Below are 14,528 nucleotides of genomic sequence, written 5' to 3' on the forward strand. Positions count from 1 at the left end.
TGAGCAATTTTTTTTTTTTCCTGAGGCGTAAGCATTAATTTTGTGGTCACGGTTGAAACATATCACTCCAACGGCACTCAGTGGAACCAAGCACTTTTTGGAGCTTGAGTGTATAATTCACACTTTTTAATCAAAGAAGTGTAAAAAAAAAAAAAAAAAAACTACAGACTTTCGGTAAATGCTTCGTTTCAGCTGTCAGGTTTGTTTTTGCCAAATTCTCTAAATATGCGGTTAGTTCGCTATTAGAGGAACTCCACCGCATGAAAGAGTCATTAGGAGCAAGGGTTTGGCACTTCTGGCTGCTCCTTTCTACCGCACTCCAAATTCGAATTCCCATTCATCTTTCGGAAGGTTTTCTGACAGACTTGACGTTGGTTGCATTTTACCGCCTCCCATCAGATTAAAGAAGTCTGAGGTTCTTTCTAGACTTTTTCTTGGTTATCACCATTGGCAAAGTGAGTGTGTGTGTGTCCGCACTCAGCAAAGCAGCCATTATAAATTGCATTATTTGGAAGGCCATGTCGAAAAAAAACGGCAGAAAGGACCCCGGTTTATTTTGGCTCGTACGGCTTGTTCCATTCTCCCGCAAAAGCAGCAGCAGACTACCGGTCTACAGGCAGCCTTTTATTGACCGAGCTTCTCAGCGAGAGAAGGAGAAAATGGCTTCGTATTATTACCGTATGGTGGAAAAAAAAAAAACTGCTGGCAGCAGATATTTGTACAGAGCTCTTAAAAAGGGAGAGAGGGGGAGCGAGAGAGAGAGAGAGAGAGAGAGAGAGAAGGAGATGTTTCTGACCGCAACTCATAAACCGCACTTTATTTAGACTGGCCCGCGCCCACTATTTGTTCATAGGGCCTTCTGTCTCCGAGAAATATGCTCCACCATTTTTTAAGTAGGGGAAAGGGGGGAGTGGCCCGAGGCTTCGGACGAACTGGTGCCAGGTGTTGTTGCCATGACATTCCATTAGGCGAGCCCCTCATCAATAGCTTTGTGCCAGAAAAGTGGGAGACGGGGGGACTGGAAGTGGTTGCAGCTCGCTCATCCCCATTTCATGACAGACGTGACAGCTGGACAACGTTATGTTGTAATATCCATTACATTAATGTTAACCGATGCTAATCTTAAATCTAGGTTTCAATAAGAACACGAACATTCAGTAGCTTTACATCAATTTTTTTTATTGGATTTTATTAAATTCCTATATCGTTTAATCAATAGATTACAACAAATTATGAATTTTTCTCACATATACATTTCTCATTAACAGAAACGCACACACACACACACACAAAACATATAAATCCTGCAGCTGCTAGCAACTGTTGCCATGTACAACACTGTTGAACTCCGCCCCCCTTCTGGCCCTTCATGCTGAGATGACAGGCCCATCATGCACGGCGGCTGAAAGCTCTCCCCCCCCCCCCCCCTCCCCGTGCCACACGCAGCCCGGCCTGACCTTCTTCTGCCTGTTTTCTCATTACCTTTTAATATATTCATGGTTATTCCTCCTTGGTGGCGGGGTGGTTGGCCTGTAATGAGAGGAAGCAGAGAGCCGCTCGGCGCTGTCGAGCGTGCAATCTGCACTTCAATCTATTAACGAAAACAGCTCCCGGTCCCGCTGACAGACGGCGCCGGGCACTCCTGCGCCGCGGCAGAAAGAGGCTCGGGGACGGGCTGTGAGAGGGAGCGAGAGAGAGAGAGAGTCTCCGCATCCGTTGGGTACCTTTGTGCCTCGGCGAGATGCTGTCATTATCTGTGTTTGCAATCACCGGAGCTGTTTTTTTTTTTTTTTCCTCTCCTGCCACAGAACGAAAGAGGCCGCCGCTCCGAAATGCATTTGCTATCATGGCGGCGCTCTGTTTACCGCAGCGGGGGAGACGGGCGCGAGGGCCGGCAAACGTGAAAACAAAAACACACACATTAAGAGCATCGCCATTCGTCGCACGTAGGACGTTTCAATTCGGAGCGGAATTCTGGGAAGCGCGCCTCCGTATCCACTTTGATCATTCCTCCGGCGAGGCACGGAGACACCCTTTTGTGGCCTTTCGCGCGGATGTCGATGCTAATTTTCCCTCTGTTGCTATGGAGACACGTCGGGGAGTCTTGATTTCCTTCCTCTGGTCATTGCACTCTCTGCCGTCGGAAAGACGGCGCTCTCGGTGCAGGAAATATCTCTCAATGTTGGCCAATCAAAGGGAGAGGAACCTCTCAAATCAGGTTCTCGGCGGGGCCGAGGCGCCTCGGCCGTACCGTATTCGTTTTTTTGATAAAAAACACACACACACACACACACACACACACACACACACAGCCTCCCGCCGGGATATTCCGAACAGCCATTTCCCTAAGAGCGTTTTTCATCCGGAGTGCCGAGCAATTGAAAGTCGCCATGCATACATTCTCCTCACACACACACACACACACACACACACAGAAATAAATCACTAGCGCCTGACGGTCATGTCTAACATCTGAAATTTCACACCCAAAAGAAAGCCTGCTTTTCGCTAAACGTTCTCCGAACGTTTCATCCTGTCAGTAGCCGGGGAGGTGTGTGTGTGTGTGTGTGTGTGTGTGTGTGTGTGTGTGGAAATCAGATGCATACAACTCTTTTTATGGGCTTCAAATGACCCGTCTCGGTTTCCACGGCGCCGCCTGACTGACACGCCGGCCCAGTACACCGCTGGTGCGAAATGGCGGGGTGTGTGGGTGGGGGGCAGCGTGCGATTAGCTCCCACGCCCGGCCTTCCGCTTCCTCCGAGGCAGGTGCCTCCTTCCCCTCTTTCCGGCACGAATCCGTGTGTCCCGTCTTCCACGTTGGTCCATGAGGGCCTACCTCAGAGAAGATAAGTAAGGACGCCTAAAAGCACACGCCGTCAGCCTGGAAATAAGTCGCAGGTGTGAAGAGGAGCTGAAGCGATCGGGAACTTGGGTCGGAATCCTTTTCGCAGAACCCTGAAAAACGAATGAAGGGCGTGAGGTAGAGAGAAGAGGGGGGGGGGGGACAACCAATTTAGGAGTAATGCAACTAAAAACAGACAAGTGTAATTTGGTCCATCTGGACAGATGTGTAAAAGCGCTCCTCAGAACGTCCGTCCCCCCCCTTCCATTGATCTCCCCTCGGACCGAAACCCCTATTATTAGCCGTGAGCCTAATAGCGGCAGGACGGCGCTGGCTGGCCAGCTCTCTGGTCATCTCCACCCCTCGCTGCAGCTGGGCTGGGGGGCACAAAGGAGAAGGAAGAGGGGGACGGCGATGCTGCTGATAACCGTTTTTAACGCCTCTCGTCCTTCTGAGGGACGGGGCAAGTTATTACTCGGTATAGGTTCCATGATATCATTTTTAATCTAGATTAAATAAATCACGGCCTTTAATGTCACACCACAGTGAATCGAGGGGGGGCCAGTTGTGGGGTGAGCGACGCTCGGAACACGTTCCGGTTCCGAATGGGCCCCGAACGAGGGCGTCTTCGGCGATCCGCACTTTTCAGGAAATGCGTCAGATTCTGGCCCCCTTTTCTTTTTTTTTTTTCACCTCGACGCTGCAGGCACTGAGCATCTGACCAAGACAAAGGGCCACATGATCAAACGGACTCAGCATCTTGCAGTGCTGAGAAATACAGCTTGTGCGCGCTTCCTTTTTTACACCCACACACACAAAAAATTATTATAAAAAAATATATATATAATTATCGCAATATTCTTGATTTGTTAAAAAAAATTAAACAATGAACCCCACTCAAAACCCTCAAAATGGCCGTCTGAGCTAATGAATTTATTTTGGATACACTTCCCTGTGAAGCATTAATAAACATGAAATTATGGGCCTGCTCATGCGAATGATCCGCCAAAATGGAAAAAATAACGGCGGTCGTCTCTGATTGACAATCTTGGAAGTCAACGCTTGTAATGCATAGTATGAATTCTATATATTTTACATCTGTCTATTTCCACATGCAGGTATACAGATGTATGCATTTACTGATAGACATAGATAGATATGTATATAGATGTATGTATAATATATACAGATATATATTGTTGTAGATAGATAGATTAGATTTTGCCCTGCAGATCTATTTATGATCAAATTGGATGAGGCTGCTGATGACACTCTGCATTACGCGGTCTTACTGCATTTCAACGACAGTGATTTAGAAATCATCTAAAACGAAACCTAATGTTCCTGATATGAAACATGCAGATTAAGATGGATTATTTGTCGTGGTTCTGTGTTAAACCTTGTCCCGGAAGGGAAGAGAGTACTGTACCGAGTCCAACATGGCAGTGGGACCAAAGTGGCAGGCTGTCCCACTCGTTCGGCCCTCCACCAGGTGTGATTTTTTTTTTCTCCCCCCCCACCTTTCCTCTTTTCTGCCTGATCGCACAGGACTCTACTTAAATTTCAGCAGAGCCCTCCTTTTTTTTGTTGTCCTACATGTGATGCATTGTTGGTGCACAACTTCCTCCTCCGATTTGGCTGGTGCCATTCATGGGGAAAAACGCCTTTGTTCAGAGGCACGCAATCCTATTTAATCCTTCTTTTTCTTTTTTTTTCATTTTTTTGGTGAAGGAACCAGTAAGTTCTGCCCATTTCTGGGCCGTGAACATCTCCTGGCATTTCCCGGTTTCACTGTATTTAATTGTACTGGAGAGATAAAAAAACAAAAAAAAAAGCAGGGCTTCTCCTCATTTAATCGTTTGTTTAGTTGGGTGAAGAGCGGCTGAAATCTTCTCCAACCCGGGCGCCACACGTGCAGAATTCCTAAAACGACAACCGATCAACACCTCAGAGACTCCCCATCTCACACACACACACACACACACACACACACACACACAGACCAGATGCATCATTACAAGAATGCTGCAGACTGGGATAAATCAATTCAGATACACTTTTTATTATTAGCGTGAAAGTGTTATTACGCCACACTTTTATTTGATTGCAGTGACAGCGTTTTTAAAAAATGTTTTATTATTAAAGGGAACCTGTGATTTGACATGAAACTCGTTAAACGAACATTTCGGGAATGGCGCCAGATTCCCTTTTTCTTTATCCGCTTTCTGACGGCCATTTCTGGCCCATTCTGCACGCATCTCGTGATGTTCCAGCAACGCCACATATATTACACATAGAAACAACGAAAATCATTTTTACTGTTTTATTTTTTAATAGATAAAGAACAATGGAAAAGAGGGTGTCGTCGTTACCCCCCCCCCCCCCCCCCCTCGTTCTCTCTCTCGTTTTTTCATTTTACTAATTCTTTTCAATGGCTTTTAAACAGGAAAATGGAAATGTTGCTCTTGCCCCCTATTTCGGCTGCAGCGTCCTGGCAACAGAGCAATTTTCCATCATCAAGGATAAACGGCATCGAACTGCACGCCGGGATAGAAAAGCCCTCTTCCCTTCTCCTCCAGACTCCTGATAATGTCTCGTATTAAAATCTGGGGAAAATAGCCCATAAAACGCACGAAGAAACGTCCAGATAAAAGTAAAAAAAATAGGCATTTCAAGAATAAAACGTCTAGAAATAAATAGAAATGTCTTTTTTTATATATTCGTGTAGAAAAAATATATTTAAAAAAAAGGGGGGGGGGTCTGGTGAAATATCATTTCGGAGATTTTAGACGCTTTCACGATTAGTGAACGATTAATCGACGATGACAGTACAAGGTCGGTTTCGCAACTTTTTTTTTTTTACCGACTTTATTTCTGAAACCATAGACAGTAAAAATGCGTTTATTGGTAATAAATAACGTTTCGGCCTGATCAGACGTTGCGCGTGTATAGTGTTTTGTTCTTATTTTGTTCGGGAAGGATCGACGTCGTTTATGCCGGTGGTCGTTTTTCGGCCCGCGTGGGCTGCAGTTTTTTTTAAAGATGGTTTTTGGTGAGATTTTGGGGTCTTGCGTTTTAGATTAATTAAATTAGTGTATAAGAGTGAAAAGGGGGTGTTTAAGGGGCAGTACTGAGAAGGGGGGACAGGTCATTAAAAGTGAACGTTAATTAAAATGGAACTTTCTTACAAGCCCAACTGTAATTACTTGTAATTACTCTGTAATAACATTAATATCTGCCATAAAAGATCGGTCATCATGCACAGCTGTAGAAAGAAAAACCATGAACCTTCCGTGCAAACCAGCAAATAACTGCAAATAATAACGAATATCAACAAAAAAGACAAATATCCAGAAAGGACGAAATGATAATAACAATAACTACATGCATAATAATAGAAAACTGTGTGCTGTTTTACCTTGAAGTGTGTTTATATCTATTCATTATTAATATCATTAAAGACTCTACCAGTCATTTTGTTTGATATTTTCTTATTGAACAATTTGCCTTTTTTTTATATACACCCGAGTTTAATGCACGACACTTACACAAAAATTCAAAATCATTTCCTGATTTTTATTTTAAAAATAAAATAAAACAAACTGAATTCAACAAGAATATCGAGATTTTGCGTACTGTTGTGTTCAGTAAGGTTAGCACCGTCATAGCAGAGGATTAATATTTACAATATAACGGCTTGTAAAATGACATATCAAGATAGGCTCGGCTGTAAATCCACATTTAAAATGCAATGGTGCAATATGGCGTAATGGATTTATGGGTTTTTTTTTTTTACAAATACAATATATAAAAATCATCAACATGCATTATCAGTCACGTCATCACAGGGCCACCAATTATCTTACCCGCCACCCGAACCCGGGTCCGCCGCGCAGAAATCCCAGCGAGTTCTGGTCACGACGGGCAAAGTGAAGCTAAACGCCGCATTTTGCACCACTTTTTTTTTTGATAAGAGGATAATTGTAGCGACGCTGGTCGTATAATTGTTGGATAATTTATGCTACGTCCACGTTTTTTTTAATTCCACCTACCCTAGAAAAAAAGAAAAAAACGATTCATTGATTTATTTACTTAATCCAGTGTTGCATCGAGTTAAGTAAAGAAATCATTTTATATTTTACATCTGCAGTATTGTGATCGAGATTTTTTATTCCCCCTTTGGCCTATAATTTGCTCGTATTTGCGGCCGACGTGTGCGCGCATCGGGCGCGTCCCCGCGGCCCTAATCTCACCTCAGTCCGAGGTTTCCAGGACAGCAACAATTTTGGTCTTAATTTCGAATTCAGATGTGTTCTAAGGCAGAACATGGTTCCTATTGAGTGCGGGATTATCGCCATGAAAGCGGTCAAAATTTTAATTTATCTCAAAACTAAAAAAAAAAAGTTTCAAAACTGTCTTTAATACACATGGATCCGTTTTAAAAATATTTTTTTACCCGGATTATTTGCCATGAATTATAGTTTGCCATGAATTTAGAAAATGCACATTTTGGCACCCCCCCCCCCCCCCCCCCCCCCCCCCAGCTCGGGTTTAGTTAAATATTAGTATTAATGCGTGATTATTGGGGAGGGGGTGGGGGGTGTTACGTAGGCAACTCTTGTTTCACTTTGCACGGGTATAAATGGCACGAAATTAATCTACGCGCGCGATAAAGAGACGTTGCCACGGCAACCACGTTCTGGGAAAATCTGGGATGTTCTGTGGCGAAGGAGGGGGGAGGGGGGGGGGGGGGTACCCCGCCATCATCGCCCCGCATGCGGCTGCGTTACGGCCGCCGTTAAGGTATAGGTTAACTCGCCGCGACGCGAGCGGGCCGGTGACGTAGGGCCCGGAGTTGACCAATCGGAAGGCGCTGCCCTTTGGCGGCGAAAGAAACGCGCAATTTTTTTTTTTTTTTACTCGCGGCGTCTGCAGCGCAGTCTGGGAAGCCGGGACTCCGATTTAACGCGGGACCCACCTTTAAAACCCCCCCGTCTTTTAACGCGCCCGCCTTCCCGCCGTAGCATGCGAGAACCGGAGGAAGAAACCGAGTAAAGTAAAAAAAAAAAAAAAAAGGATTTATTAGAGAGAGATTTGCACGATCGGCGACGGAGAGGATTTTTTTTTGTTGTTTTTTTTTGCCGTCGTTTCGAGGAGGGGGGGGGGGGCGGGTGTGTGTGTGTGGGGGGGGGGGCGGCCGAGCCGTGAAGGAGGAACGTTTTGATGATGACCATGACCACGATGGCCGACGGTCTGGAGCCCCACGACTCGTCCAAGTCCGCCTTCATGGAGTTCGGGCAGCAGCCGCCCGCGCAGCCGAACCCGCCGTACCCGCTGCACTGCCTGCACCCGGGCGCGCACGCGCACGCGCACCACCAGCACGAGGGCCCGCCGTACCCGGGCGCGGGCTCGGGCGGCGGCGGAGGAGCGGCGTACAACCGCGCAGCCCTGCCCTACTCGTACCACAGCCCGTACCTGCCGTCGTACCCCAGCCACGCCGGCGGCGGCGGCGGCGGCGGCGGCGGCGGCCAGACGCGGCTGGACGGCGCCGGTAAGACGCGTCTTTTAAAACGGTGCCTACGCAACGCGTTGCCATGGCTCGGTTCGGTAATCGGTTGCGTAAGAGCGCTATAGCTCTGCTGTTATTAACGCCGCAAGTCGTTATTACCACGTCGTTCGTTACCGTCGCGGTATTTATTTAAGTCTGGGCCTGGTGTGTTGGGGGGGTGTGTGCTCACCGAACCCCGCTCTGCGGTTCCAGATCAGCAGAAGACGACGGTGATCGAGAACGGCGAGATCCGCTTCAACGGCAAGGGCAAGAAGATCCGGAAGCCGCGGACCATCTACTCCAGCCTGCAGCTCCAGGCGCTCAACCACCGCTTCCAGCAGACCCAGTACCTGGCCCTGCCGGAGCGGGCCGAGCTGGCGGCGTCGCTCGGCCTGACGCAGACGCAGGTCGTCCCGTCTTTATTCACGTTACTACTGCGGCGATCGTCCATGCCGCTCGCACGATGCACCGCGCGTCTTTCCACGTCTTTATTCACGTTATTACTCTCACTATTCCGCTCCCACGATGCACTGCGCGTCGTTTACGACTTTATTAACGTTATTACTCTCACTATTCCGTTCCCACGATGCACTGCGCGTCTTTACACCTCTTTATTAGCGTTATTACTCTCACTATTCCGCTCCCACGATGCACCGCGCGTCGTTTACGACTTTATTAACGTTATTACTCTCACTATTCCGTTCCCACGATGCACTGCGCGTCTTTACACCTCTTTATTAGCGTTATTACTCTCACTATTCCATTCCCACGATGCACTGCGCGTCTTTTTTACCACTTGATTAACGTTATTTCTCTCACTATTCCATTCCCACGATGCACTGCGCGTCTTTTTACGACTTTATTAACGTTATTACTCTCACTATTCCGTTCCCACGATGCACTGCGCGTCTTTACACCTCTTTATTAACGTTATTACTGTCGCTATCATACATGCCGTTCCCACGATGCACTGCGCGTCTTTACACGTCTTTATTAACGTTATTACTCTCTTTATTCCGTTCCCACGATGCACAGCGCGTCTTTACACCTCTTTATTAATGTTATTACTGTCGCTATCATTTATTATACATGCCGTTCCCACAATGCACTTTTGCATTATTAATGTTATTTCTGTCGCTATCATACATGCCGCTCCCACAATACACAGCGCGTCTTTCACTTCTTTATTAATATTTCTACTGTCACTATCATGTATGTTCCCTGCCGATCCCACAATGCACTTTTGCGTTATTAATATTATTACTGTCGCTATCATCCCTGCCGTTCCCACAATGCACTGCGCATCTGCGTTATTATTATTATTAAGAAAATCGAGCCTGGAATTGATCCTTTAATTGTTCCTTTTTTTTTTAATTCTGCAGGTCAAAATCTGGTTTCAGAACAAGAGGTCCAAGTTCAAGAAGCTCCTGAAGCAAGGCGGGAACCCCCACGAGAGCGACCCCCTATCCTGCTCCATCGCCCTGTCCCCGCGGTCCCCCGCCATCCCGCCGATATGGGACGTGTCCGGTCCCACGAAGGGCGCGACCGTGACGGCGAGCGGCTACATGGCGGGGTACTCCCACTGGTACACGTCGCCGCACCAGGACTCCATGCAGAGATAAAAAAAAAAAAAAAAAAAACTAGAACCGCGCAGGTTCCTGTACAGCCCGAGGAGAATTTTTTTTTTTTTATGATTTTGTTATTATTATTTTTTGGATTTTCAACGGACGTTTCTGTCACAAGCAAAGTGACAGCGGAGCTATAACGGAGTCGCCAATGTGCTGACATTTCCCCCGCCCCCCAAAAAATAAAAGCTCGGACCTGGACGCCAGAGAAAGATGAATTAAAATGAAAAAGGAAAAGAAAAAACGGACTGTCTTCTTCATCGGGAAAAAAAAAGTATTTCGTGTAAATATACTGTCTGCCTTTTTGTTGTAAATACACTTTTTATGTTCCAACTTTCGTAAAATGGAGTAAAATGACGACTTCAAACAAACTTCGGCGTCTTTTATCATTTTCCATCGGTTTTTCTCCCCTTTTTTGTAGCAATAAACTATGCAAATATGTGTCGTTTTAAGATTCAAATGTGACCCCGCCCCTTTATTTAAAAAAAATAAATATAAATATATGTATTTTATACGCAGATATTTTTCGCGTTTGGCGCGGAGGTGCGAACTTACGTGTCGTTCCTCCCGTTATTTCCCACCGCCGCGTCGCCGCGGGATCGATCCCCGAACAAAGCATCCAGCTGCAGCCCCGTTCAATATCAAGCAGATATTTGGGACAATTTATGAAGGGGGGGTTTTATTCCCCGAGAGGCTTTTTTCTCTCTTCCCTTCTTTCTCTCTCCTCCATGCTCATAAATGCCGACATAATTAGGGTAATTTTTGATGTAGCCTGCTGATTACAGCGTTTTTACCGTCAAAGATAATTACCTGTAATTTTCTACCACTTTTAATACTAAAAGGCATCTTCATTGGGATTTGGAAGGTAGCGGGGATGAAACAAAAGACAAGGGGGGGACAAAAAAAAGAGAATCAGGCGCGCATTCATGTACAAATTGCCGCGACATTGTGCGGAAAAGACAATCGGCGAGAAACGGAGGGCCCTGCAGCTGCCGCCGGCACCCCGCTTCCTCCAGACTAGACACCCCGCAAAATAACCAGGCCACATAAGCGAGGAGCGCGTCTTTCTTTAGCACACGCATTTAGAGCGAATCATCTCGAGGTCACGACGGAAGGGGAGGGAGGGGGGGGGGGTTACTTTGGCTACTAAGGTCGCGTTTAGGGTCAGATTTAGGGTCACGTTTAAGGTTTAGCGCCTGGATAACCGTACGTCCTCATAAGGACATAAGAACGTTCACGTGTGTGTGTGTGTGTGTGTGTGTGTGTGTGTTTGCGTGAGGGGAGAGAGAGAGAGGGAGAGTACGTGAGTGTGAGTAAGGCTCTCTCTTCCCCTCTCTAACACACACACACACACACACATAGTGGCGGGAAAACGGACAGGCGCGTCACACCGGCTCGTCCGTCCTCAATTCGAGCCCGGGGACGAGGCGACGTTCTACGATTTCAAGCATATTTATGACGCAACATATGAATCGCATGCAAAAAAAAAAAAAAAGAAAGAAACCAAAACTCCATTTCTATGTAAGCACGAGCATAAACGCGCACTCGGACCTCGCACCTTACCTCCATCCGCGGGTGCGAAGCGGGGACGCGCACGGCCGTGCCGGGGGACAAACGCTCCAGGTGTGGACGGACGTGTTCGCGCACCCCGGCACCCCTTTATATATATCTCGCCCCGCGAAATTAGCCGTTATTACTGTCACTGTTTAGCAAAAAAAAAAAAAAAAAAAAAAAACCAGCAGCAGCAGCAGCAGCAGCGACAAACCTCGCCGCAATCAAGAAGCGGGCGCATCTTTGTGCAAATGACAGATAATTGTGAATGTCCAGATTATGATAATGGAGGCCTAATCCTGGCGGAAGTGTAATTACTGCTGAGTGTTACAGTTTGGGCCAGTAAAGCGATTTGTGGCGCGACTGTTCGGTTGGAATTTAACAAGGCTCTCGATATAATGGCATAGGACGATGGTGAAGATGATGATGGTGTGTGTGTGTGTGTGTGTATGAGAGTAAGTGAGAGAGAGAGAGAGAGAGTCGCCCTGAGAGGACACCGCTGGACCCCACGTCCTTCGGACGGAACCTCCACCGATCAGGAAACGGGCCTCGATCTTCTCCAGCGTGCCGGATTTCACGCGCGTCCCGTTCGGCGTGACGTCATTCGTTTAATAACCGTCTCTCGACGCGTAGCGAGGTGGAATATGACATAAGACACCCCCCGACACACACCCTCCCCACAATGGACGCAGAGCAGGTCCGCGTTGGGCACCCACCCGTCTACCGGCGCCCTGGAGCCCGGTTCCGAAATGAGATTAAAAAAAATCTCCCGCCCCCTAAAACCGACACCGACAGCTGTGACATAAAATATGGTTCCGCAGGCACCGATTCGATCATTTTTTTATGTTGTGAAAAGGAATATATATATATATATTCATCCGTTTTGATTTAAAATGTTATGTCATGATAACGAAACCAAAAGTATTTCTTTATTTTATAATAAATGTTCTCGTACGGAGAGAGAAACTGCGATTCGGAGAACCACGGGTCGCCTCAAGTGACAGATTTAAAAACCTTAAGACTGTTTATTTAATGCGTTCCTTGCGTAATACAAATCTACTAAATAATAATAATAATCATAATAATAATAATAATAGTAATAATACAAGAAATATTACGTTAGCGCTGAGGTCAAAATGCAAGGCACCATTGAATATGTCCAATGTCCATTGATACGTTTAATAAGTTCTTCCAAGAAAAAAAAAAACAAGAGAAAAAAATTGCAATAAATTACATGCACACATTTACACATTATACATGTTCTTCTACGACTGCCATAATAATACATTGCATATTCCTCAAAAAAAATGAAACACCAGTCCGATACAAATAAAATAAAAAATAAAAATAAAATAAAAAAAACCGCACGAGTAAAGATTGGGGTTCGGGTGGGTGGGCGGGTGTGGGTCTCAGTACAACGTTCCGTTTCCCAGGACCAGCGAGTGCTGTAAGGAGCCCGGCGGCTGCATGTGAGGGTTCATGGCGCCGGTGCCGGGGTACCACGATCCGGGGTTCTCCAAAAAGCCGGACGCCGCCGCCGCCGCCGCGCCCACGCCCTGCGCCTGGTGGCCCTGGGGCCTGGCGGCGCCCTGCGAGTCCCAGACGGCGGGCGACTGCGGCGAGTTGCAGGCCATGGGGTCGCTGGAGCTCGGGCTGTGCTCCGGCGGCAGCTCGCCGTTCTTCATGATCTTCTTCAGCTTCGACCGCTTGTTCTGGAACCATATTTTCACCTGGAGACAATCGGGCTGTGTGTTATGCATTGCCATACACATAAATACGTGTTTTTGGAACGTGTTTATTGCGCGTGGCGCTACCTGCGTCTGCGTCAGCCCCAGCGACGCGGCCAGCTCGGCTCTCTCCGGCAGGGCGAGGTACTGCGTGTTCTGGAAGCGCCGCTGCAGGGCGGCCAGCTGGAAGCTGGAGTAGATCGTGCGGGGCTTCCGCACCTTCTTCGGCTTCCCGTTCACCATCCTCACCTCGGGCTCTGGCGCTTCTTTTTCTGCGCGACAAGTTTTCATTATTTTTTTCGATGAGACGACACGGTGACGGTAAAAGTAGAAAGTGGAGCTCGTACCTTGCGGACTCGACTGGGGCTGGACCCGGCTGTACGTCCCCGCGTACTGGTGGTACGCGGCGCCCGTGTACGAGCCGTACTCGGGGTACGACTTCGCCGCGTAGTTCCCGGCCGCCCCGTTCACGCCGTGGTACTGGTACTGGTACGCGTTCAGCGGCTTCCCGTACGACGTGGAGCCGGGCGAGCAGTAGCCGTGGTGCGCGCCGCTGGCCGGGCTGTAGTAGCCGGAGTCCGTGGCCGTGGACTCGGGCAGCGTGGGCGACTCCTGGGACGGGTGGTGCATGGCGCCGGGGAGCTGGAACGAGCTGTCGAACGCTCCGGTCCTTCGGTCGAACGCTCCGGTCCTCCTGTCGAATACTCCGGTCATAGTTCGAAAGGCAGAGCGGCCGGTGGGGACGAGGTGAAGCCTGCCTGGTCCTGCGCCGGGGAGTTTCTACGCCGTCATCGCGCGCACGCACGCACGCACGCACGCTCGCTCGCTCGCTCGCTCCCTCGCTCGCTCGCTCGCTCGCACGCAACACGCACACGCCGCCGCCCTCGCGCAGACTGAGACTGCCGCGAGGCGCGCAGCGGAGACTTTGGTTAAATCCCAAATTGCGCTTTTTACGCGCGGCAGGGAGGACCGCGTTCTATTGGACGAGGCGAGCGGGAAGCAGCTACACCCCGGCCGGACGAGCCCATCCGAACCGCCTGGTCGAGCGGGCGCCATGATATATCAATCTGATATTATTCCTCTCTTACAATAAAGGACGACGGACTGCCCCATCCCTGCTTATTCCGGCATATAGCTCATATAGCGGCATATAGCTAAAAATAAATATATATATGTATATTTTTTACCGTGCTAAAGAAAAAATGATAATAAGAGGAAATATACTCTGTATACA

The 14,528-nt window shown here is 47.9% G+C and overlaps 2 protein-coding genes across 2 annotated transcripts; one reads left to right on the forward strand and one right to left on the reverse strand.

Annotated features, from left to right (window-relative positions):
• The first annotated feature begins 8,057 nt into the window (after window positions 1–8,057).
• On the forward strand, window positions 8,058–10,387 carry LOC114770036 (homeobox protein DLX-6-like). Its single transcript, XM_028963635.1, has 3 exons — window positions 8,058–8,394; window positions 8,605–8,798; window positions 9,774–10,387. Exons 1-3 carry the CDS (start codon window positions 8,067–8,069, stop codon window positions 10,011–10,013), a joined length of 762 nt encoding a protein of 253 aa, XP_028819468.1. The 5' UTR covers window positions 8,058–8,066; the 3' UTR covers window positions 10,014–10,387.
• A 2,458-nt stretch (window positions 10,388–12,845) lies between these two features.
• LOC114770285 (homeobox protein Dlx5a-like) lies at window positions 12,846–14,252 on the reverse strand. The gene is made up of 3 exons (XM_028964062.1): window positions 13,642–14,252; window positions 13,382–13,566; window positions 12,846–13,297 (listed from the first exon to the last, which is right to left on the reverse strand). Exons 1-3 carry the CDS (start codon window positions 14,006–14,008, stop codon window positions 12,977–12,979), a joined length of 873 nt encoding a protein of 290 aa, XP_028819895.1. The 5' UTR covers window positions 14,009–14,252; the 3' UTR covers window positions 12,846–12,976.
• Between the last annotated feature and the right edge of the window lie 276 nt (window positions 14,253–14,528).

The sequence above is a fragment of the Denticeps clupeoides genome, chromosome 20 (assembly GCF_900700375.1).
Source record: "Denticeps clupeoides chromosome 20, fDenClu1.1, whole genome shotgun sequence".
In the NCBI taxonomy this organism is placed as follows: Eukaryota; Metazoa; Chordata; class Actinopteri; order Clupeiformes; family Denticipitidae; genus Denticeps; species Denticeps clupeoides.

What these genes read in the sequence shown, in the direction of transcription:
- LOC114770285 (XM_028964062.1), bottom strand. Translation starts at nt 14,008, where the DNA reads ATGACCGGAGTATTCGACAGGAGGACCGGAGCGTTCGACCGAAGGACC. An exon ending in GCCCCAGTCGAGTCCGCAAG is followed by an intron (nt 13,567 to 13,641) that starts GTACGAGCTCCA and finishes CTTGTCGCGCAG; the next exon opens with AAAAAGAAGCGCCAGAGCCC. An exon ending in TGGGGCTGACGCAGACGCAG is followed by an intron (nt 13,298 to 13,381) that starts GTAGCGCCACGC and finishes GATTGTCTCCAG; the next exon opens with GTGAAAATATGGTTCCAGAA.
- LOC114770036 (XM_028963635.1), top strand. Translation starts at nt 8,067, where the DNA reads ATGATGACCATGACCACGATGGCCGACGGTCTGGAGCCCCACGACTCG. An exon ending in GACGCGGCTGGACGGCGCCG is followed by an intron (nt 8,395 to 8,604) that starts GTAAGACGCGTC and finishes CTGCGGTTCCAG; the next exon opens with ATCAGCAGAAGACGACGGTG. An exon ending in TCGGCCTGACGCAGACGCAG is followed by an intron (nt 8,799 to 9,773) that starts GTCGTCCCGTCT and finishes TTAATTCTGCAG; the next exon opens with GTCAAAATCTGGTTTCAGAA.